The sequence below is a fragment of the Stomoxys calcitrans genome, chromosome 1, assembly GCF_963082655.1.
Source record: "Stomoxys calcitrans chromosome 1, idStoCalc2.1, whole genome shotgun sequence".
In the NCBI taxonomy this organism is placed as follows: domain Eukaryota; kingdom Metazoa; phylum Arthropoda; class Insecta; order Diptera; family Muscidae; genus Stomoxys; species Stomoxys calcitrans.
Genome location: NC_081552.1, coordinates 270,994,263 through 271,021,897, shown reverse-complemented (window position 1 = coordinate 271,021,897; position 27,635 = coordinate 270,994,263). Strand labels below are relative to the sequence as shown.

General features: G+C 38.2%; 1 protein-coding gene across 4 annotated transcripts; it reads left to right on the top strand.

Moving 5' to 3' along the window:
- The first annotated feature begins 2,826 nt into the window (after positions 1-2,826).
- On the top strand, positions 2,827-27,031 carry LOC106095830 (choline-phosphate cytidylyltransferase B). Of its 4 annotated transcripts, none has more exons than XM_013263219.2 (6): positions 2,827-2,956; positions 8,664-9,305; positions 21,992-22,177; positions 22,255-22,392; positions 22,464-22,626; positions 26,356-27,031. In XM_013263219.2, exons 2-6 carry the CDS (start codon positions 8,850-8,852, stop codon positions 26,955-26,957), a joined length of 1,545 nt encoding a protein of 514 aa, XP_013118673.2. In that variant the 5' UTR covers positions 2,827-2,956; positions 8,664-8,849; the 3' UTR covers positions 26,958-27,031. The 4 variants fall into 4 exon arrangements, with proteins under 4 accessions (XP_013118673.2, XP_013118674.2, XP_013118676.2 ...); XM_013263220.2 differs by lacking the exon at positions 2,827-2,956 and adding an exon at positions 2,994-3,267; XM_013263222.2 differs by lacking the exon at positions 2,827-2,956 and adding an exon at positions 3,539-3,711.
- The last annotated feature ends 604 nt before the right edge of the window (positions 27,032-27,635 follow it).

The window sequence follows — 27,635 nt, the reverse complement described above, 5'->3', positions numbered from 1 at the left end:
CCGCAAAAAACGAGCAAGAAAGATACAACATGTTCCAAGTATTCCAATTGGATTCACATTGAGAGTTGCAACATTTTCGAGTTTATATGTTTTGTTTCGGACATTTGTTCGAAAATTTTTTCGTATTTTCCTTTTATTACTTGCTGGCGAATGTTGGTATAAAAGAAAATACGAAATATCGTTAGCAAATCAAACATGTTGTGTCTTTAACTTTTGTCATTTATGATTCTGTAAATCGGGCTAAAGCCAACTTTTTATATGTTTTGTTTCGGACATTTGTTCGAAAATTTTTTCGTATTTTCCTTTTATTACTTGCTGGCGAATGTTGGTATAAAAGAAAATACGAAATATCGTTAGCAAATCAAACATGTTGTGTCTTTAACTTTTGTCATTTATGATTCTGTAAATCGGGCTAAAGCCAACTTTTCTCCTTCTTACCCCTCTTTGGTCAAATCTGCCGATTGAAAATTGTAAACAAAGAATGAATGTAAAAAGAACAAGTTGAAATCCTCAATGTCAAGTATTGCAAAAAATTAAAAAAAAAAAATGTATGTCGGCTGACCGCTTGGCTTAACCTTATTCAGTGAATCCTGTGTTGATTAAAGCTTTTGCCAAAAACGGTACATCGATTTTTTCTTTTCTTTGATTTAATTTTCTACACTTTTCTTCTTTTTTTTACTCTATTTTGGACAGAACGTGTTTTCAATATCTGTCAAGTAATGATTAAACATTTCTGTGTAAACGGTAATCGATAGACGCCAATCATCGAGGAAATTGTTTTGGATTTTTCACTCACTGATGGTTATGTGTACATATGACACATACATCCTTATTTTCACCAATACTTGTTGTGTTTTATTTTAGTACTGGATAGAAAAGCCGTGAAGGGCAAAAATAAAACACTGAAAACTTTTCAGTGTATGTCAGCTAGTTTGCCAAGAAGGGGTAACGCCATTTGCCGACTGTCAAAACAATGCGAAGAAAAAATTGCAAATATTTGTAAAATTTACAAAACATGTGTGGGCATAGCAATCAAACAAAATTTATTAGGTTTTGTACATGCAATTGTATAAATATTGGTTTTAATTTTTTTTACCATTCACTATAGAGGTATTTCTGCAAGTGGGATTACTGTTTTGAGGAAAACATATCATGGCAATCCTGACAACAGATGTTCTACTCTACATAAGCCTGCACTGGTAATTTATCTAGAACTTCGATGTCCTGGATAGATTCAAATTTCAGTGCACTGTACTATATAGTAATATATAATATAGACTAAAATATATATATAAAATATTCATTTACAGGTAGTGGCAGTTACCCAACAACAAAATATTGAATGCACTATCTGTCAAAATCAGTGATTAGTGCAACTCTGATTTTGTGTATGTTTCTAGTTCGCGCAATTTTTCGTTGTTTGTGTGTGTTTAGGTTCTTAATTAGAATACATACACACAACAAAAACTCGTTGACAGATAGTGCACTTCGAGAAAAAATTTTACTCAGCTGTTTACGGTACAATACCTGATAATTATGTCGTGGGTTTACCCCTCTTAATGCTGGCAACATTTGTGAGGTACCAAGATATATTCGTTTACAGGTAGTGGCAGTTGCCCAACAACAAAATGTTGAGTGCACTATCAGTCAAAATCAGTGATTAGTACAACTCTGATTTTGTGTATGTTACGTTCGCGCCATTTTTTGTTGTTTGTTTGTAGTTCTTAACTATACACACACACGCGACCAAAACTCGTTGATAGCGATAGTGCACTTCGCGAAAAAAAATATTTCCTCAGCTGATAACGGTACACTACCTGGTAATTATGTCATGTGAGGTACTATGCCAAGTAAAACTTCTCTCCAAAGAGGTGTCGCACTGCGGCACGCCGTTCGGACTCAGCTAAAGGGTGATTTTTTTGAGGTTAGGATTTTCATGCATTAGTATTTGACAGATCACGTGGGATTTCAGACATGGTGTCAAAGAGAAAGATGCTCAGTATGCTTTGACATTTCATCATGAATAGACTTACTAACGAGCAACGCTTGCAAATCATTGAATTTTATTACCAAAATCAGTGTTCGGTTCGAAATGTGTTCAAATTTTGACAAATTTTGTTCAGCGATGAGGCTCATTTCTGGTTGAATGGCTACGTAAATAAGCAAAATTGCCGCATTTGGAGTGAAGAGCAACCAGAAGCCGTTCAAGAACTGCCCATGCATCCCGAAAAATGCACTGTTTGGTGTGGTTTGTACGCTGGTGGAATCATTGGACCGTATTTTTTCAAAGATGCTGTTGGACGCAACGTTACGGTGAATGAACACATTTCGAACCGAACACTGATTTTGGTAATAAAATTCAATGATTTGCAAGCGTTGCTCGTTAGTAAGTCTATTCATGATGAAATGTCAAAGCATACTGAGCATCTTTCTCTTTGACACCATGTCTGAAATCCCACGTGATCTGTCAAATACTAATGCATGAAAATCCTAACCTCAAAAAAATCACCCTTTATAAAAAGAATGCCTCTTATCAATGAGCTTCAAGACTTGAATCGGACTGAACTCATTGATATGTGAGAAGTTTACCCCTGTTCCTTAGTGAAATGTTTATGGCATTTAATATTACAATGACCCCGCATAATGATGTTCAATGTAAAGTCCCCATTAGAAATCGAGTTTTTGATTTAATTCACAGGGTATTAATAACGACCCGTGGTTAACATTTCTAGTGAATAATGGAAGAAAAATGAAAAGAGTTAAAGAGACGATTACAGATTTTACTACTCTCTCTTACTTTTATAGACGGCGTTGAAAAAATGTTTGGAACTTTGAACTTTAAAATTGCTATATAAATATACTAGTCAAAACTTGTGAATTTTTCTTTTTTTCCTGTGAACAACTATTCATTTATAAGCTACGATTAACGGGATCGCGAGCGTCAAGGATATATAAGGTATATATATTTTATGAAGCGGAATCATTTGCTCTTCAGGAATTTAATAAACTTCGTCGTTCCAACTTTTGAGTGTTTCATAGTTAGTGTATATGTTTTCACTTTTGGTTCAGCATATCTTTGAAAAGATCAACAGCGATTCGTTAGTGTGCAGTTAAAATTATAAATAATTTTGGCAAGTTAACATCCGAAAAATATACAGTGAATAATACATAACATCGTACGATATATAAGTGCAGTCATTTCCGAACACACATACATACGAACATTGATTTTTAGCCAAAAGTACTTTGATTATGCTGCTTAAAAAGGTAAGGGGATGTATGTCATGCTGCTTGTATAACATTCTAACATCCTCCATAATGCATCACCAGATTATTTAGTTTGTGTATCAAATATTTAATTGGTTCAAATTTCCATGCTTCGTCTTTTTATACGCTTTTCCTATGGCATGACGACATGCTTACTCTCTTTGACTGCAATCATGTAATTTCTTCTCTCATTCTTCGTTATGGGTGACGTGACATTGTGATTCTCAAATTTTCAAGTTTTACTCAAAGGGCGAATGGATGTGTACTTTTATTTCTATATTTAACATGTCGATACACTTGTTCCTTGGAATCGTTTCTGTAATTCAAATACCAAATATACGTGTGCATCAGCATTTATAAATATATATATTTTTTTAACATATGTGCCCTAAAAAGTTTGCCCGAACATCAATGTTTTAGGGCTGGTTAAAGTTATTCCTCAATGTAAGTAAACAGCTGTTCTCTAACCAGATCTAATTTCTTGTGCAATGTGAATGGGGTTATGGAACCTAAGACATCCAATACAAACATAATTATACAGTGGATAAAAGCGACCATAGCTTTGTTATGCTCGGATTTGATTTCAGTCGTTCGGCGTCTTAAGCGGACATGCTAACCTCTGGGCTACGGTGGCCTCCGTGGCATACCAGCCATGTAAAAAGTTCTTCCCAAAGAAGTGTCACATTGATGATATAATAATATCAATCAAATCAAAATGTTCAATTAAAAAAAAATATTGAATTTTTTCAATTTTCCAATTAATTTTTTAAAAAAAAATATTGAAAATTTTTGAAATTTGTTATAAATTTTTAATTTATCCAACTGAAAATTTCGGACTTTACAATTAATTTTTAATTGATACAATTAAAAAATATGAACATATGCACACATTATATTAATTTTTTCACGAAGAGATGTTCTTGTTGTTATTGTAGCCGCATGTGGAGGTGGCGACCCCCATCCAGTTCCTGAAAGTAGGCAAGCTCGTTTCGGTCCAAAGGGCCGGTCGCCGCGGGAACATGGTGCCCATTGGTTATTTAAATGCCTTGTCATATCGAGCATCATTAATGCAAGAGCCGTTGCCGTCCAGACTCTCGACGAGACTCTCCGCTCGATACCGCTGATCGTCTGCGACTGCCGTTGCAGTCCGTATGAAGCCATCCACTATCCGCAACCTGTAGACACATCCGGGAGCCCACAGAAAAGCTTCTCGTGGTAGCCATGCACACTACAAAAATAGGACCAATCACAGGGCAGCCGGTTGTATGTGCCGGTTTGGCCCGAAGGAGTACTTCATCGGCAAGAGCTGCTGTCTCAGTGTACAACATACTGATACAACAACAACAACAACAAAGACCAGACCTCAAAGTTCCAGCCTGTGTGGTGCTCACAGCTATTCGGTGGCGGGCGAAAAGATCGCTGGATAGGGCGCATCCTCGATTTCGATGCAACACATAAGTTAAGCTCCTGGAACACGAATTTGAGGTTTATATTTGGGTCCATAATTCCTAAGACAAATCCCAGTGGATTTTTCTAAAAATTGCGGGATGTCGAAGATATAGATTTGATGATACACTAAAATTAAATTTCCCATGAACATTCCATTAGGTTAGGTTGAAAAGAGGGGGCAGATATTACCACGCCCCATGCCAACATTGACTACACCTAAGCCAATAATCGGCTTGTTGTGCGCTCTAAAAACTAAAAAGTAACATCATAAAAGAACATTTTTAAGATAGGAATTCCGTGCTACTTAATTGTATTCCATATCACTCCCCTATATTGGTTCATGTCTGGTATCGTGTCCCCACCTAAGTGCCGGTGTCTTTTAGCCGCGCAATGGCATAGGAAATGCTCCAACGTCTCATCGTCTTCCGCACCGATTTTGCATAAGTGAGCTCGTAGTCCTATGTGTCCTGTTATGATACCAATAGCTATACTTACCTTACTTCCTTTCAATAATAGCCTCGTTTCCTCACGAGCTGGACCCCCATAGGATTTTCGCCGTCCTACCGACTGTTTCTCTGTTCCACAGTGTTGCCTACGCCCTTAAATCGGACTGCGTCGACCCGAAAGGCTTCATGTTAACCAAGTTTATCGACGGCAGTTCTCTGGCCTTCACTGCCAATGGGATCTGCGTCTAAGACTTGTGGGTCTGGCTGGGCAGTTAGGCAGATGACGTGTGGTCACTGGTCACAATCGGGACAAATATCTTGCACGTCCTGAACCTCAAGCTCTAGATCATGTTTACTTATGAACATAAAAATAGGTGCACGTTTTTTTTTGTCTAACAGAAACTTTCATAAAGCTCATAATAAACAATTACATCTTTTTGACGTGGTCAGTGAATTAGGTGCGTCTTGTTTAAGTAGTGAAATCTCAAGTTGTTTTGTAATATTTAAAAAAAACAAAAATAAGTAGTTGGGTGATTGGGAATACATGTAAATTAAAATTTACATGGAGAGGAAATGTCCTTGTATGGACAAAGACATTTCCGAGAGTCAAAAGAAAATCCTTTCTGCCAAATTTCAAGAGAATCGGTTTACAAATGACTATTTTATTGAATTATTACTGAAAATCGGACGAACATATATATAGGAGTTATATCCAGATCTGAACCGATTTTTTCCAATTTCATAGGCTTGAAGACGATCGGATGAAAACTGCGACCTGTACTTTGTACACAAATTAACATGGACAGACGGACGATCGGTATACTTAGCAACGGGTCTATCTCTCTTCCTTTTGGGTGTTACAAACTAATTCACTATGTTATAATACCCTGTACCACAGTAGTGGTGTATTGTATAAACATTCAATTTGAAATCAGCAGACAGAGCTTGCTGATGTCACAAAATAATGGCCTGACCTAAACCATGTTTCTCGGAAACGTTTTAAAAAAAAAAACTTTTCGTAACTTTGACAAAAGCTTCAGTTTTTTGTATCTTTTTGTTTTACCGTTGCTGAATAAATAAATAAAAATAAAATATATGTTGGTAGGTATATGCGTAAAAATCGTTTTGGTTCAAATAGCGGTGACTCTTCGGCAGATGATCGGCATATTGTTTGTTAGATAAACATAATATTTTGCTTGTGCGATTTTAAAGAAGCTTTCGTAAGGTATTATTCTTTTAAGTTTCTATTCACGTGAGCCAAACCACGATAAAAAAATGTGTGACGTATATAAGTCTGCTTGAATTACTACTAATGAATGTGATACGCGTGGCCGTGTCTATGTATCTACGTACTAATGTTTGGGCAAATAGCCCCTCACCACAAGTAAGAATCATTCATGCTCTTCGTTGGACAACGCGGCAATAGTATAAAAATGGCACAAAAAGCAAACACGAATGACTAATATGCTTGTGGCCTTAGTGATCAACGTATGGCGTGTTTTCTATCTTTTCACTCATTACAGGTTTTGTGTTGTTGTGTAGCTGTTTTCTTGTCTCCCTTTGGACTTTATATATTCGCTTTATCATTGGGTTCAAATGACCTCCTAGAGGAAACCAAATATGATTTCAAATAATCATCTTTTTTTCCCCATGTCTTTGCCATGGCTTTTGAGAGTAAATAAAACAATCGACGACATTTTCGAAGAATAGACACACTCATATTCACATGTGTATTTTTGGAGGAACTAGAAGGTAGTCATCTTCTGCTAGTAAGTGAATCTTATGAATAGAAAAATTAATATTCCTTAGATCTTGATAGCGTTGATTAAGGTGCCTTTAAAAAGCCTTAAAAAGGCTTGAATATCATAGAACATGCCATTGAAGTTTGCTTCATTGCATGTTCTATGACTACGGTGAAGACTCTTTTTCAAATCTACAATTAATAGAATCATAAAAGTTTAAGAAGTGTAAAAAGTCCTAACCTTAACTTTGCAATTGGCATGGAATTTTATATACGATACGAATATAACACGTAAATTTTGGTCAAGTGTCACCAAACCAAAAGCGGATACATAGCGAACATGTCAAAGGAAGAGACCCTTTAGTTGCTTGAAAGTCTTTAGACCCACTTTTCAAAAGGTATCTAGTCCAAAACATATTTATTTGGCAGAATTTCGTAATTTTAAGCCACACGGCCCATTTATAAAATTACGATACAACTACACGTCTATATTAGACTACTATCTAAAAAATATAATATAAAATATTTCCATGTTATTTGTTTTGTTTCTCAAATGGAACTCTTTGCCAACATCAACCATTTTTTGTTTTGAAATTGTAAAGAAAATTCAGGGAATTACTTAGTACGTAATCAAATGCTGTACACACAAATTGTATGCTATTAAAATTGCAAAGTCTTGTTGTATGTGAAACCATTATAAATCAAATGAATTTAAATAATTTTTTTTATATAGTTGAATTCCTAAAAAAAATTAACAAAGGAAATAATGTAAAAGTTTTTGTGTGAAGAAACATGGGAAAAATTGTTGAAAATTATTGACTTCCACTTTTGTTCCCGGGATAACTAACACAGGCTGGAACTTTGAGCTCCGTTTACCAGGCCAAAGGTTACGGATAATGAAATGCTCCGTACGGAGTAGTTGTAACTATAGTCGTGGAAAATCTGCGGTGCGGTGGCTACAACCACAACAACAACCAGTAGTATCGAGTGGAGAGTCTCAGTGAGAGGCTGGGCGGTGCCATCTCTTGCCAAAATACGGAATGCCTTTGATGCTCGATATGACTAGGTTTGTTTTTGGAGTCTTTAAGTAACCAATGACCACTACGTTTCCGCGGCGATCGATTCTTTGGACCGGAACGGCTTGCTCGCTACCCCCGTATGCAAATATGTGGTTACTACAACAACAACTTTCTGGGCGGGTGTGCTTAACTGCACCCGTAAATAGGTTTTGGCTAATTTGTTTTTTAAATATCTGGAAGTGGGCCAGATTAACAGACATTAATTGATTTGTTTTGAACATTTTTATCGTAGCATTTTTAAAGACCTACAGGTCCTTCCCGTGTCAACATCACACCAAAATAAAGTACAAAAATTATCCGCCCCTCTCCGGTTAAAAAAAAATGAAGTTCTTGAGTCTATGCTGAATGAACAAACAAAGCTCTTTGACTTTTGAGCATAACTTAAATTGACTCTTGAAGCACCAAATACCATTTCTGTTAAAATTAAATATTGTACGAAGTTGTTACTTATTTTTTCAGTGTAACCATTCCGACATAGCGTCTATTTTTAAGTATTTAGCGCTGGATGTTTGTAGAAGAATTTTGGCGTTTTCAAATTTATTAAAAATATTTAAAATATGAAAAGAAAAGAAACAGACATACTATTGTTGTTTGTTCAAGCGTGTTTTAAAATAAAAAGTTATGCAATTATGCACGAATAAAAACAACAAAATAAAAATGTAATTACTTTTTTCTTTTCAGAATATTTCGTTTGCTGGAAATATTGTCGATTCGCCAAGATATTGAAAACGGATTTGGATATTTTTTAGGGACATTCTGGAAGAAAAACTAAATTAAAAACGAGAAGATATAAGTTTTTCTCGTTTGCCAAGTTGGCTGTATTTTTTTTTTGTTCCGTAATTTTTTGCTGGCCTTGAACGCATTGCAATGGCATCATCCTCAATAATTTCAAATAATCCAATATCAACACATAGCAAACCAGCAAAAACCGTTAATGGTACCAAAGCAACTTCAACGACAAACGCAACACATTTGACACGCAAACGCTCATACGAGACCGCTTTAACAACGGCGTCAAAGAATACAGCTACCACAACGGAGACGGAAGTTTTTGAATCACAACAGCAAAGCAAATCTATGAAGCCTCCTTCATCCAATGAGAATTTGTTGTCCCCAGAGGATTCTGCACGAAGTGGGACCCCATCAAAAGATTTTACGCGCACAATTTCACAACACGAACCAGAAGAAGCTGGAAATGACATATTGGCAGCTGCTGCCAAAGCCATTGCCGAAACACCCAGCAGTCCTGTGAAAAAGAAATATGTGCCGCCTAAATCTTTACAAAATATTCCCAGCGTTAGCAGTGGTAGTTCCGACATACAGGTAAGCTATCCAGCATTGAAGATGCTTCAACATTGAAATAACGCAAAAGTGGCAGCTATATCTATATCAAAGCTTCTAATTTTTGTTGTAGCCACATTTGCAGTGGCAATCCTCGTCAAGCCCTTATTGGCTAGCAAGCTCACTCCGGTCTACACGACCGATCGCTGCGAGAAGATGATGGCCGTTGGTTTTTTAAAGGCGCCAAAACATATTTATTAGGAACAGTGGGATTTATTGGTTTTGTAGAACATAATCACAAAATCGTTGAAGGAACAACCAAGAAACTTTCTAACCAACGGGGATAAATAATCGAATAACCTACAAGAAAAAATGTGACGTACTACTCTATTTAAAGCAAGTTCAATCTGTAACATATTACTTGCAGTGGCACCAGAATATACCTCACGGGAGCACAGTAAATATAGTATTATAAGAGCATGGAGCAATCGTTCCCTTATATATCGAAGTAATACTAAATCAGTAGGTTAGGTTAGGTTTAAGTGGCAGCCTGCCATCAGACTCACTTAGACGTTTTCCATTGTAATACCACAGGAACAGAAGAAGGAAGAAGCCTTCTAGTTTCTTCCGTATAACCATCCTGATCGTTTTAAAAAGCCCAATAACTTGCGAATGTTCACATCCGCTAAATCAGACAGGTTCTCAAAGAAATGAGAATCTAAAGTGGAACTCATTGTGACTGTTGGTGCGGGACACAAACACAGATGGTGTTCTATAGTCTCTTCTTCTTCGATGTCCTCACAGCTTCTGCAAAAGTCGTTGTTGGCAACCTTCAGTCTTTCAACTTGTTTTCCGACTAGAAAAGGACCTGTCATGACGGACACAATGATTAAGACGTCTAAGACGACGGCATACCTATAGGGTAGTTGCTAGTCTCGCATGCTCGTCCGCTTTACAATTCCCTGGAATATCTCTGTGGCCCGGCACCCAGAACAGGTAAATTTGGAACTGTTCAGCCATCTCGTTGAGAGATCTGCGACAGTCGAGGGCGGTTTTGTGTTCAGAAATACGTTCTCCAGGGATTTAATGGCTGCCTGGCTGTCTGAGAAGATATTTATGCCAATCGTCGTAACGACGTTATATCTTAGTCATTCCCCCACTTCCACTTGATACACACTGCAGTGGTCGGGTAACCTTTTCGATATGACCATTTCTTGATCTTTAGAGTACACTCCAAAGCCCACCAGGTCGTTTAGTTTGAGCCATCCGTAAATAAATCTATGTAACTTCTGTTACCAGGGATATCGTAGTTCCAATCGATTCTATCAGGAATAGTGGTACAGTTTAGGTAGGGTGTAATCCACACTGTCTGGAACATCGGATATTGTACCAAGTATAGCATAGTGTCCGTAGCCGCCACATGACCAATGAGAAGGCTCACTTAACCTCGCGGCAGTGGTCGCTGCAATTTGTCTAGTCACAATGTCCAGAGGCATAAAATGGAGTCAGTGCGTCAGATGGTGTCGTCCTTAGTGCGGTTGTGATGCACAAACACGCCATCCTTTGGATCCGATTAATTATTGAGCAGTAGGTCGACTTTTGAAGCGCCGTCCACCAGACCACAACACCATGTATTATAGGTCTGACAACTGCAGTATATATCCAATGCATGACACGCGATCTAAATCCCCAACTTTTGCCAATGGCTCTCTTGCAGGTGTATAGGGCAAGAGTTGCCTTTCTTCCCCTTACCAAAATGTTGGATTTGAAGCTCAATTTCCTCTCCAGCAAAACACCCAATTATTTTACGCTTTCTGTAAATGGAACATTCTCTCCTCCGAAGGAGACATGTTCCACTGTTGCCAACTTGTATCTCCTGCTGAAAAGAACTACTTCTATTTTGCACGAATTTATACCTAGACCACTTTCGGTAGCCCACTTTGCTGTTGCACGTAGAGCTTCCTAAAGTATATCAACTTCCCTTAACCGCAATAGCAGCATATGCGACCACTTTTGCACATGTTTCTTTCAGAGACAATAATATATTGTTAATGGCTATATTCCAAAGAAGAGGAAACAGTACACCTCCTTGAGGTGTTCCTCTGCTTACATATCTTTTTAGATCCACAGATCCCAAGCCGGCTGTAATGCATCTTTTTGTAAGTTAGTTATTAATAAACATTCTTACGGTTGAGTTGATGCCAAGAAACACCAACTCTTTCATGATTGACACCAACTCCTTCATGATTTTACATTATTGAATGTCAAGAAATGCTACCATTGTATATTCCTTGAAAGCGAGAGAAACCTCTATGTAGCCGACTAGGTCGTGAAGGGCTGTTTCAGTGGACTTCATTTTCTATATGCATGCTGCTGCTGCGACAGGCGATCTCCAGGAATCGTTGTCCTAAGGTATGTTTCTATCAAGCTGTCAAGAGCATTCAGCGTAAAGGATAACAGACTTATAGGACGAAAATCTTTCGCCTTCGTGTGGTAGGGTTTTCCTGCTTTCGGAATGAAAATGACCTTCGTGTCCCTCCATCCTACAGGTATATGACATGCTGATACAAGCAGAGTATATCTTCCTAAGCCAGGGATATGTTTCTATCAAGCTGTCAAGAGTATTCAGCGTAAAGGATGACAGACTTATAGGACGAAAATCTTTCGCCTTCGTGTGGTAGGGTTTTCCTGTTTTCGGAATGAAAATGACCTTCGTGTCCCTCCATCCTACAGGTATATGACATGCTGATACAAGCAGAGTATATCTTCCTAAGCCAGGGATATAGCTTGTAATTCAACCGGTGATACATCTCACGGCTTAGCGACTTAAAGAAGTCGAAACTTCTTTTCGCCCAAAGGATTTCCGGCTCACACACAATTTCCCTAATAACCTCCGACGAATGCATGCCAGTGGCAAACTTTTCTGACGCCACGTTGACCATTGGAGAATTCTACCCAGGATTTTTTCTGAGCCTTTCTCAGCTCGCCTTATAAATGTCCCAATCATGTGGTGCTCTAGTGGCTTTTATCTTGTTGAAGACTTTTCTTCAGTCCTTCCTTAGACCAACCAGCTCTATTGTCCACTATGGCGGTCGCTGTGTGCTCCTTGGCATCCGAACTTTCCCATATCTGGTGATGTGCATTAGCATCACTTCCTACAATGAGGCTCGTCTTCCCTACAGAAGCTGATTCAACCAGCGACTTAAGGTTTGAAGGCGGCATCTCTGAATCGTGTGCCACGTATAGAGAAGCCAGCCAGCAATTAGCCAGTTTATTTCAAGGTTGGCTACTACTTAATCTTCAGCGACGAAGAAGAAAAACATGTACATGTACACGAACCATTCCTTCACACTCCCATTGATCCTGGATAAGAACCACGTCAAATCCCTCTGCCTTCAGGAGGACCTTTAGTGCCGCCGAAGCGGCCTTAGTTAAGTTAGGTTGAAAAAAGAATGCAAATATTAATATGCCCCATGTCACTATAGACATACACCTAAGCTTGTTGTGCGCTCTAAAAACTAAAAAGTAACCTCGAAAAATAAAATCTTTGTTTGGAAAACCGTGCTACTTACAAAATCCTTAATTGTTTTCTATGCCACGCCCCTAAGTTGGTTTATGTCTGGTATTCTGTCCCCACTTCAGTGCTGGTATCTGTTAGACGCGAAAGCAATGACAAAGGAAATGCTCCAATGTCTCATCAGCTTCCCCGCATGCCCTACACATGCCCGATTGTACATAAGTGAGCTCGTAGTCCTGTGTGTCCCATTATGATACTAATACCTATACTGACCTGCTTCTTACTTCCTTTCAGTAATAGCCTAGTCGTCTCACGATCTGGATACCCCCATAGGATTTTCGCCGTCCTACCGACCGTTTCGCTGTTCTACAGGGTTGCATGCGCATTCATCACCCGAAAGGTTTTGGGCTAACAAAGCTTATTGACGGTACTCCTTTGGCCTTCACAGCCAAATCGTCTGCCCTTTCATTCCCCCTTACTGCGTTATGGCCCGGCACCCAAACGATGCGGAATTTGCCATCCTCAGAGAAGGCGTTAATCCTCTTCTTACACTGCAAGACTGTTCGTGACCTCACCGTACTGGTTGTTATTATCGTTATAGCAATTTAACTGTCCGTAAAGATGTTCACACTCGACGTCCTCGCGTTAGCACCACACCGGATCTCCGCCTGTAGGACCGTTTTATGGTCAGGCCCTGGGTTCTGAATGTAGATTCCCAGGCCCAATCTGTTCTCTAGCTTTGATCTATCCGTGTAACGTGCTCTTCCAGATGGCAATACTAGGGTTCCGTTAATCCACTCGACCTTATGGTTCATCTCAGGTATCCGATCGGAAACCTCTTCCCTTCCTTCCAGGTTTCCTATCGTCGCCTCGATTATACCGCGATGGTATGAGCTGCTCCCATCCTCAATCCATTCTCCCATCGCCTTAAGTCACATAGCCGCAGTGGCTGCTTCCTTTTAGAAGAGTTATAACATCGTATGCGTAGCAGAGGGGTTAAAATCCCTCCTCAGTCAGCATTCGTAATAGGTCATTTATAGTGGTCACCCCTAGGAGTGGCGATAAAATGCCCCCTTTGGTGTGCCTTGTGCCATTTTCTCCCTTATATTGACTAGTCGAGGTCTGTAAGACAGCCGGAGTTTAGTCGGTGGTTGAAGGATTGGGATTACATTCCCTTAGTCTTCCAAGTATCGATTAAGGATGTGAGGGAATCCTTGGTATTCAAGCATGCGGCATTTGTCGAGAAGGAATATATTCCTTTGCAAGTTTTTGACAAAAAGTCGAAACGTCTATTTTTTGCAAAATCAACTGTTGCGATCTTTTATAAGTCTAATAGTCAACTTTTCGTCTTAAATTAGGATCCCTTCTCAACAACGACTGAAACAAAGAAAATAAGAACACATGTGACTTGTCATCAACGCTACCGTAAAGGGCTGGGCATCGCTGCTTAAAATACAAAATATGATTGGCAATTATTTTACGCACTTCGACAAAAACACATAAAATACCTCAGCGAATTCAAGGGAGTGATTTAAGTGTTGGTCGTTGAGGTTTCAAGCGTCAACAACGATTGCTGGCGTAAGGCCGGGATGTAAAATACTAAATTTTAAATAGTACTAAAAACGTACTTTTTAGACCGAAAAAGTACTTTTTTGTTTTGCATAAATATTTGAGTGCAGAAATAAAAAAAATTCTCTCTGGAAAAGTTGCTGCCTTACCGATTACTGATAACACCGTACAACAGCATTCTAAATATAACCCTAACCAAAAACGAAAGGTCCCCATCTTTTTCGTTATATCCAACATATAAATTATGAGCTGTGGGTGAGCCGTTTAATTCGAATTTTTGATTGTACATTGATAGTAACCCAAAAGCGGTTTTGAGTGAAGTTCCTAAGTGGGAAGCCGCAACCCAAACCGACATGCAGACCAAAAGGTACAATATGGCAACTAAATGAAAGGTATCTAGAAGTAGAACACGCCTCTTATATACAAATTGGGTTTCAAGTGTCAGGGGCCCACCTCTCTTAAAAAACAAACTTTCTAGAGGCTCAATAAGTCATACAAGGCGACTCGGATTCTAATGTGAGCAGATGTCCCATTAAAATGCCAAAAGACGAGCATACTGCAAATTAAACCCATTGGATGGACATGATTCGATCGACTAACAAGTGAATATTTCTATTTTAACGTGATGCGTTATGACATACATTTCCAACGTATAACGCAAACGTCGAAAACTTCGTAACCCAGCCAAAAAAAAAAAAAAATAGTTTTTGACAGAGTTAAAAAATAATAAGGAAATCTTACAACCATTTTTAAACATCCAAAATACCTTCTATTTAAGCCCCCATATGGCCACTTGCCCTGAAAATAGTTTCCAATTACCTTTTATTTGAGTCCAATGTTGCCGTTCAATTAATAAGTCCAGTTCTGTGAGTGGGGCGTACCCAAAATACCTTTCATTTGAGACCGATTTTGCCATGGTTGTTAAATGTCTCGTTTAAAGGGATGGGGCTTCTCCCAAATGCTTTCATTTGTATCCCATATGGTCAGAATACCCTCACATAATTTAGCATTTTCAATTAAAATGCATCGTTTTCATTGTACATGGGGCATTTATGAATTAGGGGTTGATATAAATAGTACCAAAGGGATGGGGCTTCTCCCAAATGCTTTCATTTGTATCCCATATGGTCAGAATACCCTCACATAATTTAGCATTTTCAATTAAAATGCATCGTTTTCATTGTACATGGGGCATTTATGAATTAGGGGTTGATATAAATAGTACCAAAAAAAGTTTCGCGAATGTATCATAATTCTCTGGTCTATAGTTTATTAAAAATAATTTATTAGAATGGAGTCAAATTGATTCTAATAATCATTTGAAAAATATCAACAATGGACTGCGTCAATTATAGCAGAAACAAAAATCAATAACCTCAATGGAACTTGGATTTATTCATTTTCAAATAAATTTCAATAGTTCTTAATTGATAAATTGATTGACATGCCATATTCACTCTATCATGGGTACAATATAATACAGACTTACATACATATATTAAAGTTCGAAAAGAGAAATGTATATAAGTATATTGAGTATATATTAAAGTAGGAAAAGAAAAATGTTAAATTATATTCGAAAAAAACTTTATATTCAAATTAAAAGGACGGCTGTGTGAAAGAGGGCGTCTATTTCACACACTTTATTGATCTAAATATATTGGTACATACAGTATCTGCTAAAAAATGAATTCGATAGCATCATAATTTCTGAAAAAGAGATACACAAGTCATTTACTGTGTAACTCGCCGAAAACGTTGTACAATATATTAACTTTGAAATGCAAATTAAAATGAAAAAAAGAACGGAAAAATTCGCCACTAGTTTCATAAATATCCATTCAAAGTTTTAATTAGCGAAGCTTTATAAGTAGGTTAGTTTATGTTTAGACTCACTTAGACGTTTTCGTGATTTATAGGTAAATAGAGAAGCGATAATATTAAGTTCTCAGAACCATGGATTCCAACAAAGACTTACACAAATTCCATGTAAATTTTCATTAAAAAAACATATAACTTTTGAATGAAACTCATAGAAGCTCACACAAATAAATCGGAAAATCGGTTTGCATTGCAATCAAAAAATTCAAATGTCTATTTGTGACCCTGTATTGGTGTTTGGGGGGTGGAAGCGTACCAAATTTTAGCAAAATGCAAGTTTGCCAACGAACATTCCATTTAGGAACAGGGGCAAACTTCTCGCATATAAATGAGTGCTGTCCGATTCAAGTTTAAGCTCAATGATAAGGGGCCTTCTTTTTATAGCCAACTTCGAACGGCGTGTCTGTCTTGGGGGAGAGGTTTTTCCATGGCTGCCATACCATTTTTTCATCAAATGACATAATTCCTCACAAATGTCGCCAGTATTAGGAGGAGATAACCCCGGCGCTAAGCATCATAGACGGACATGCTAACCTCTGCGCTACGGTGGCCTCCATTAATTATAATATATTCCATATTTTGGTCCATTAGTTTGGACAAAAATTATATTTGTGCTCAAGACAAAATTGGCAAAGAAAGTTATCAAATAAACATGAGCAGAGCAAAAAAATTGTTTCATGTAACCACTAAATTTTATGCGAAAGGATGATTTTCCATGGAAAAGCTTTTTTTATCCAATTTTACATTGTTTAGTGGCTGCTATTCTCCATAGGCCTGCCCGAAAAGAAAGAAAAATATTTAAGAGGCACCGTTGGCTGTAATTAAGGCGGAGCACAGTGGCGCGGTTCGAGTTTTTCGTTGCAAAAATCATATCTTTTGAACCGAATAAGATAATCAGCCAATGAAATAAATGTTTAAAAAGCATGCTACGCCTTTTATGTGATCCTGGACCTTCTATTGTCTCCAAATTTTGCATACTTATTGGAAACATCATTCACTATATCGAGCTTCGTGTAGATATCTCTTTCTATTCAAATGTTATAGAATTATTCTAATGATTTTTCGACTGTGGGACATGTCCTTCAAACACTTCTTAAACCATGTCTTTTTACATCTTTTTGTCCCTCATAAACGAAAATGGATCTATTGGGTTGCCCAAAAAGTAATTGCGGATTTTTTAAAAGAAAGTAAATGCATTTTTAATAAAACTTGGAATGAACTTTAATCAAATATACTTTTTTTACACTTTTTTTCTAAAGCAAGCTAAAAGTAACAGCTGATAACTGACAGAAGAAAGAATGCAATTACAGAGTCACAAGCTGTGAAAAAATTTGTCAACGCCAACTATATGAAAAATCCGCAATTACTTTTTGGGCAAACCAATAGTACGGGCAGCAAAACTCTTTTGAAATATATTAAGGGACTATCAAAGAGAGTTTTTTGAAAATGCGAGGGTATAAAGAAGATATTTTTTATTTTCCAACAAACTCTTGCAAATGGACCAAATTACCTAAAAATTTTAATTTTTTTTTTTTTTGAAAACCCAAAATTGGTCAGCTTGAACGATCATATCTACTTAACTAAAAATTTGGCATTTCTATACGTATCATTTTTTAAATCGTTGGAAAATTTTACATAAATTAGGTTCTTTCCAAATTTCGTAGGTGCACATGAATTTTTTCATTTTTCGCACCAGTTTCCTTTGTTTGCGCCATTGTGCGGCTTAAGCCAAATATTTTTTTGTCCTCGTTATCCCAAAATGAGGCCACCGTAACGCAGAGGTTAGCACGTCCGCCTATGACTTGATATGTGAGAAGTTTCCCTTGTTTCTTAGTGGAATGTTCATGGGAAAAATTTGCATTTGCATGCCCATGAACATTCCATTAACAGCGGCGATACTTCTCTCATATCAATGAGTGCTGTGTGATACAAGTGTAAGCGTAATGCACAGAAAAAAACAAAACACCTGGTTTAATTACGAAATTTGTAAACTTAATTAAAAATTTTGTTGAAATCAGTCCTATAAAGAAATTTGTATTATTAATATACGATTTTGTAATTTGCATTTATGACAAACTTAATAATTTAACTAAAGCGGTTATCAGCCCAAAAAACCAAAAATCGTTTATTCTCTCAAAAACGTTACTTACTTAATAGAGAAAAAAAATATTAGAAAAATGGGAGGAAAAATTGGAATAAATTTAAACCTGTGAAAAAAAAATTAAATGAAGGAAAAAAAAAATTATCGGAAAAAATGGAAAATTGCCTGTTGCCAATTATTAATAGTGGGGAGAAAAATTGCAAATTTTGCGCATGAACATTCCACTAAGGAACATGGGCAAACTTCTCACTATCAATTAAGCCCGATTCAAGTTTAAGCTCAATGATAAAGAAAATATATAGTCCTACATTTCGCTGTCCGATTAACCTTAAATTGTCCTATTTTAAGCGCTGACAAGCTTTAAAACTCTTTCCGACGTTTGTCTATCTATATCTATTTTTCAGCACTGTTTTTTTTTTTTTTGTTTTGATCGTTTTCACATTTGATATTGCCAAATGAGTCCGTTGACACTTCAAATAAGTATGCTTAGTGCGGGCGTACTTGAATTTTCAAGTACAAATTCAAGCTTAAAATAAGAATTTTAAGATCAATTTTGGATTTTTTTATTCGCCGAAAATTTTTTCTGATGTTCTTGCCGGAATGAACCCAGGCGTTCAGCGTCAAAGGAAGACCACGGTAGAATATAAAAATTTAAGTAGAGGGGGAAATATCACTGGAAATTAATTCGTAGCAAATTTCTTCCCTCTAGTTAATTTTTATTCTAAGTAGATAGGGATAAAAACCTCCTACGTGTTGATTCCCACCGAGTTTCCTGAATTAGGCTGTTAATTTTAATTTAATTCATAATATAGACAGATAGGGTACAGGCAGATTATACAACTTGATATTTTAATAACTTAATGGAAAGGTTATAAAGAATTGCGCTACAGTTAAAAGCAAATAAAAAAATATCTTGTGAAAACCACGAGTTGCGTATTTGCGGTAAGATTCGACGGAGATGTACAATAGCGTGGGCCGAATATATTACTATCAATCAGAAGAGGAGAGAAAGAATTGCATACCACTCCGTTCGGCTTAGCCGAAATAATGAATCTTAAATGGTGAAATTTTCATGTGTCTTTTCATCTTTCTTTGAATATTTTTCATTTAATAGAATTAAACGATAAATCATCAAAAAATGCAAATTTATTCAGCCGCCGTTTTGAATTTCTGAATCGGCACGATAAGCCGCTGCCGCCGATCAAAATTTGGCCAAACCTTCGCGCATCAAAAGCCTGGGCTTTGTTCAGGAGGAGGAGGGACCTTCTTTTTATAGCCGAGTCCAAACGGCGTACTGCAGTGCGACACCTCTTTGGGGATAAGTGGCATAGTACCTCACAATTGTCGCCATCATTAGGAGGGCAAAACCGTCGGAGCGTTCTATTAAAGTTGAGAAAATTTGCTGGTTTTCGTATTGGGATTGGTGGTTTAAAGACCTTTGTAAAGGCGCTATGGAGATGTATCTAAGCCATTCATAGGCTTTGCTTTCTGTGCGCTATAAATCATAAAAAATCAATCGGATAGTGGAATGCTACATACCGAGCAGCTGCAACGGCAGTGGCGGATAATCAGCGGTATCGAACGGGGAGTCAGTAAGGGCGGACGGCACCGGCTCTTATAATTCTGAGTTATGATTTTATTTTTTTTTAAACTTGATTTCACACATTATTTCATTCAAAATAAGTATGTATATGTTTGTTATTCTTTTTTGAACCGGATTTTCAGTTAATTACTATCGCCACTATTTTAAAATGGAAACTGAAAATGTTGCCAGAACGAAACGAAAATCCGTCATAAAAGTTGTTTACATACTAATCTAGAACGCAAAATTTTAAAACAGCATAATTTTTGGCTGCATTTGTTTTTTTTTTATTTTTATTTGATGATTTCTATTGATGAGTCAAATCTTCTTCCGTTGGTGGTCACCAGTTTTTTATGTATATAGGAAATGTCCAGCATTGCCCATTATTGGACTATTTTATGTTTTAGTTGGGTTTCGGCAGAAAATAAAATAAATACCATATACAACACGTATTTCTTGACGACCTAAGCTAATGTTTAGATGTATCTATAGCTTCGGCCACAAACCTTATAAAGAATAATTTCTTTTAATTGGAACAGAAATAGAGGAAGAATCAATTACTGAAGAGAAGATCTCTGTTGTTGTCGAAATCACAAACACTGAGTCCCAAGTAAAAGAAACTGCAATATCATAGGTATTCTCATTTATTTGTAGGGAGCACAACGCAAAGCATTACAGTCGCGAACGCTTCAAATTAAAATCGGTTGAAAGTGGCAATTTGAATCCTACTTTTCAATAAACACGTTTCGGCACAAGTGATTTCACAATGACGGCCACGATAAAAACTTTACCCCTACATATGGACTTTGATGAATATGTAAATATATGTATATATATATATATATATATAAATGTGTTTATTATGATTATCAATGAGCAACAGTGCTTCTTTATGTATTATATCATCGTTTACATTCAATATTAGTGACAAGTTTAAAAATATTTTCTATATACTCGTATTCTATATGTGACACAATTGTAATTAGAACACTCACCATTGGATAACGATAGAAGGGAGTTAAAAATCTTCGATTTCAAGGATCTCTTTTAAGTATCGTACGCCAAATGAGGTATTTCTTCGGTGGCGAGTATAAGCGTACAACAAACAAAGAAATATTTCTTTCACAGGTGTCACTTAATGTCTTAAAATTAATTAAGTGGTCATTGGCAGATCCCTTGATTCTAAGACCGATAATTTGTCTAAGCGCTTCTACTCCAATTGTCGGTTGCACTTATCTGCTTTTACAAGACACGTAAAAGAGCACAAACATATATTATTAGTGCTTTGTTGAGCTTTAGTTTTGTCCGTCGATGGTTTGGTTTGATGTATTCTACTTAATAAATGGATATTAAGTAGAATAAATTATGGTGGTCCGTGGAACAAAATGTGTTTTTTTTGGCGATAAAACCCTGCCAAAAGACTATATCGAAACTATGAAAAGAAAATCTTGTTTTAGAATTGAGGCCGTTGCAATAATGTATTGGATATTGTTTTGCGAAAGGTATTTAATGGAAATACGATTGTAATGTAATTTGTTATCGCGGGGGCAATTCATCGGCGATGGAGTGAGAATACACTTTGAAATGCTCCCGAGATAACAAATTACAAATCACTTTTGCTAGTGCAGCGTTTAGCATTCTAAAGAAATTAAACACAACCATAAAAGAAAATTTGAAACATTTTTATTGCTTTGTCTGTATGCATTGGCAGCATCAGCCGGTGGCTGAACTCAAAATTGTGTTAGTTTGTTGCTATTGGCATTGTTGGATAAGTAGGATTTGAATAAGGGAAGTAAGAGCCCTGTTTAAATTCAGATGTGTGCTTTGTAACCTACTCTGGTTGGGTTGCTATGCAAAGCACCGTGATCCATTTGACAAATTTCTGCTGATGATGATTCTGGCGAATCAGAAATCGCGATACAGAAAGCCGGTCAAATGCTTTTGAGCAACACCACACATTTTATCTTACTTTTGAAAGTTCCCTGCTGTGCCATTCTTTGAATACAAAGCATTGAACGAAATGGTCTAAAGCCGGACAATATCCTGCAATGGAATCTAAATATTATTATTTCTTGTAGACCATATGTAAACCGGCACCTTTCTCTACCGATGAAGAAGCTGTATGTGAACGGGAAAGATGTGACTACACTCAAAAGATTACCTACCAAATGGCTCGCAGCGGTCAGGCTAACAGAAGAGTCCGAGTTTATGCTGATGGTATCTATGACTTGTTTCATCAAGGACACGCAAGACAATTAATGCAGGTATGTATCAAGTTATTGCATGTTTTTTTTTTACTATGAACGTCGATTATGTATGTATATGTGCATCCTACTTTCAGGCGAAAAATATATTCCCTAACGTTTATTTAATTGTCGGCATTTGCAATGATGAACTGACGCATGAGATGAAAGGCAGAACAGTAATGAACGATTTTGAGCGTTATGAAGGTGTTCGACATTGTCGATACGTCGACGAGGTAAATCTACGTTTGCTCTACGATTTTCCATTTTTTTCCTATTTAAAATCACATTTGTATCAAATTTAAAGATTGTCGCAGATGCACCGTGGACACTGTGTGATGAATTTATAACTGCCAATAAAATCGATTTCGTAGCGCATGATGACATTCCATATACGGGAGAAGGTACTGATGATATATATGGGTGGCTGAAGGCTAAAGGCATGTTTGTTGCTACCGAAAGAACCGAGGGTAAGATTTTTTCATTTCATTATACGTGATATTTAATTTTTTGAATTAATATTGAGCAAAAATGCCCTATGTCGGATATGTACTGAAGGTTTCATCAAAAATGTATTTCAGTTTAGTGAGTTGTTGTTGTAATGTGGTTGTGTGCATGTGGAGGTGGCGATACTCGTCAAACGTTGCCGTCTATACGACCGATCGACGCGGAAACACGATGGTTGCTTGTTATTTAAAGACGCCAATAACTTCGCTTGTCATATGGAGCATCATAGGCACTCAGTATTAAAGCAAGAGCCAGTTCCGCCCGGCCTCTCACTGAAACTCTCCACCCGACACCGCTAATTGTCTGCGAATGCAGCTACTTCGTTTGAAGCATTCCACTATCCGCAACTTGTGGACACGCCCGGTACCTCCCAGCGAAACTTCTCGTGATAACGAAGAACAGCACACAGATTGGAGCTCAAAGTTTCAGCCTTTCATTTTGTTGTGGTTTTAGCAGTGTGTTGTACACTGAGGCGGCGGCCCTTGCCGATGAAAGACTTCATCGGGTCCATCCGCTACACACAACCGGCTGCCATGTGATTGCAATGTGGTGCTCATAGCTATTCCGTGCCGGGGATATCTTGTTTCTTGCTTTGCGTTTTCGAATGCCGCAATTCTCGTCAAGCGAATCGCTTCTATTATTGCATATTTGAGGTTTATCTATAAGTATTTTTTTACTGTTATTTTTGGCAATACACTAGTGTGTTCGTCATGGAAGAGGCACATCCCGGAGTGCCTTCTCTGCACGCTTCTGGTCCGTGCAGGGATTGAAATGAACCCCGGTTTGCCACAAACGCCTCGATCATCGGTCGGTGTCTGTGAGGTGTAATCGGTGCATGGAGTGGGTACATTTCCGATCTTGCTCTGACCCTACATCACTACCGGAGTATAGTCCGACTGAATATGTTGCAAGGTGCTGTGCGAACATAGACGGCAGTGGGTCAAATGCGTCGTCGTTATCGCCTTCTGCGTCCTTGTCGTCGGACTATGTGAAGGCTCCACGTATTGCACAGTGAATGAGGATGCCCCCACTAGCATTACGAAGAGGTGTAGGATCTCACCAGACATTTCAATTGCATTCCCTGATCTCATGAGTGACGTATACTGGCAAGTCGTCATTTCTTTGGGGTCAGACCACCTCCCCATTCTCAGCATCGACCGACCATCCGACTTCATAACCTCTGAACGCCAGACGTTTATCAATCAGAAGAAGGCCGATTGGGTTGGCTTCAGAGAGTACACCAATCGCCGTTTCAGTGAACTGGCACGTATTGCACAGTGAATGAGGATGCCCCCACTAGCATGACGAAGAAGTGTAAGATCGCACCAGACATTTCAATTGCATTCCCTGATCTCATGAGTGACGTATCCTGGCAAGCCGTCATTTCTTTGGGGTCAGACCACCTCCTCATTCTCACCATCGATCGACCATCCGACTTCATAACCTCTGAACGCCAGACGTTTATCAATCAGAAGAAGGCCGATTGGGTTGGCTTTAGAGAGTACATCAATCGCCGCTTCAGTGAACTGGCACCCCCCTCGGATGTGCTAGTTGCCGAGAGGAAATTCCGAGACATCATTAACACAGAAGCAGCCCGCCGAATACCCCAAGTGAGGCCCAAATTCCCGGCACAGGCAATGGTTCTCGCGTGATGGGATTCGCTGTCGGACCCAACTAAGCCCAGACTCAACGAGCTGAATCTGGAAATAGACAGGGTAGTCAACGAACATAGGCGGAATTTGTGGCTGCAACACTTGCAGCAATGTATCTTAGGTACCGGTTTAGGCAAGCTGTTGTCTACTGCTAAGTCTCTTGAACACCGGTAGACGGGATGACAGGACCTCAGTCACTTTTGGCGACGTAACCGTGACTGATCCGTCAATTTATTGTGTCTCCCGAGAGTGATGGGGCAAGGAGGAGAGCCATTCGCCGTATCCTTGGTCTTCAAGCCGATGAAAAGCCACCACAATTTGCTGTGGGCAAGGACGCTTGAGGCATTACTCCTCTCGAGCCTCGTAGGAGAATTTCCATTCGCCCAACATCAACACGGATTTCGAAGAGTGCATAGCACAATAACTGCTTTGCATGCCATCACCGCACACATTTGCAGTGGCTTCAATCAGCCCAGGCCATGTGATAGGACGGTCCTCGTGTCACCGAACCTATCGAAGGCATTCGACACAGCCAGCCATGCTAAACTATTTGAGGACATAGCCAACACGTCCCTCCAGGAATAAGAAGCCGAGACACTGTAGAGTGAAACAGAGTTCACCAAGGCGGGGTAATATCTCCGGGGCTGTTAAACCTCTACTTATCCTCCATTCCACCCTCTCCAGACGGCATAGAGATCGTATCATATGCGGACGATTGTACGATCATGGCATCAGGCCCCCACCCATTGATGACATCTGCGAAAGGTTGAACGTCTACCTCAACGAACTTGCTTCATATTTCACTGCAAGAAATCTGAAGATATCTGCCACCAAATCTTCAGACACATTGTTCACTACAAATATGCGTCAGGTGAATGCCGAGCTGACTGTGATGGTCGATGGAGAAATGATTCCGACCATCAAGTGTCCCAAAATACTTGGCGTCACATTTGATCTCTCTTACACCTCCCCACATGGCATAGCAATTTGCGATAAAGTCAAATGTAGGAACAAGGTGCTCAAGTATCTTGCTGGCAGCACTTGGGGTGCATCAGCTTGTGGATAGATATCCTCCCCCCAGAAGCCTTAAGGTAGATCTACATAATCTAGTGAGGTTCAGCGCTACAAGAGAGAACTAGATCAAGCGTCATATCAAGCAGGTCTAGACAACATTCGTGCAGACAAGGTACAAGATGCGGTTAATAGCTATCGGGTGAAGTTCGTCCTTATGGAACGACCCTCTCCCATTGCACCCCAAGAAATTGACCTCCCCCTGCAAACCAAAATAGTTCTGGCTCAGTTACGTTCCGGCAGATGCAGCCTCCTCAACTCCCACAGAGCAAAGATTGATGCCGACGTGCAAGATGTATGTCCCGATTGTGACCAGGGACCACACGATACACGTCACCTGTTTAACAGCCCAGCCAGACCCACCCAACTCAGATCCAGATCCTTCTGGACGCAACCCATCTTAGTCGCAGAGTTCCTGAATCTTGACACTCAACAGAATCAAGCAGACGAAAAATAGAACACAACATGATGTATGGAAGATATGCCATGTTGCTGCCTAAACAGTTTATGGCATCGTGCTTGCCTCCGTATAGCAATCTCTAACAGCCCTTGTGCCTTTGCTGTCATTGCCTGTCGTTGCGTTGAAGATCGCATATCATAGCAAAATGAATTTTTTTTCGACAGATGGCATTAATAGAGGAAAATGCGACGTTTGCAGGCCTTTAGTGTCAAACAAAAATAAATCATCCAAAATCATAAATTTTTTAAACCAAAAATAAATCATCCAAAATTTAAAATTGATTGTTTATTTAAGGAAAAATGGGCTGTAAATTGTTTGTGAATACGATAAATGTACATTTTACCAAATTTCCCTTTATAGAACTGTTTTATTTTTTGTATGAATACGGCTGTAAATATATAACATTTGCTTGTTTGTGTCACATGGTTAATGTCGATGTTTGTTTAATGTGGAAAAGAATATTTATACTTTATTTCAATTCATCTTCAATTACTTTGAATTTATTGCAGGTGTGTCTACTTCTGATATCGTAGCTAGAATTGTGAAGGATTACGACTTGTACGTACGACGAAATCTTGCGCGTGGATACTCGGCCAAAGACCTTAATGTGTCGTTTTTGTCTGAAAAAAAGTTTCGTTTGCAAAATAAAATGGATGAGTTAAAGGATCGTGGTCGACGTGAACTGACAAAAGTCAAAGGAGACATAATAACTAAATGGGAAGAGAAATCGCGCGAATTTATTGATGCTTTTCTATTGCTCTTCGGAAGGGATCGTCTAAATCATTTATGGAACGAGTCGAAGGGAAAGTTGATTCAGGCACTTAGTCCACCTGGTAGTCCCAGTGGATCGGTTAATGGTGATTTTCTCGATTACGACGATGATGAGGATGATATCGATGACGACGAGGCTTTGGAGGATGATGTAGCCGCCTCAAGAGGTTCAAGCGATAACAATGGTTCTGAAAGTAATATGCACATGGAACATTCTCCCCGTGGTAGACGTACATACCATCGACGTGTCGTGGACAGTCCCACGATGTTGAACAAAAACCTTCAGCACTCTCCGGAAGACGATGATGAGGACATTGAAGTTGAGCGTATAACTAATTGAATTCATATTATTAGATTAAACAATTCCACTGAGAATAGAGTTTATTAAACAAAATAAATTCAAAACAATCCAAATCGCCCTCAATGCGTTCTCTTTTCAATTTTTACTGAGAACGCCTATTTATTATTTATTATAATTAGAAAAAGATTAAATAACTGTTCCTCACCTATAACGTGTTAAGCCAGTTCTCCCCTTCTCGATTGTAGCCAATATATACCTATTGAAAGTTGTTTATGTATGTGCTACAATCAAATTATAAAAACGGATAATTTTTTATGATTTTGAATATATAGTACTTGAGTTTGGAACTACTATTACTTTTATTATGGAGTTTATTTATATTTTTAGTAGATACATTTACATATATACATATATATAAATATATATAACATGTTTAGTAAATAAAATATATATATTTTTTCTATTCTAAATCCGAACCTTTTATTTAGTTTGAACTGTTGTTTAATTCTTTTTGTTACTTTCAAATTTCAACTTTAGATTTTCAATTTTAACCCAAAAAATTTAAAGGCATCAATATAATATAATAAGTAAACCACTGACACCATTTGTATTAATTTTATGCTGCAATTGAAGCGGAGGGTATGAAGGTTATTAATTCGCCATTATGGCATATTATTCCTTGTTTTGCAAATTATTTAATTTGAAATTTTCTTATAT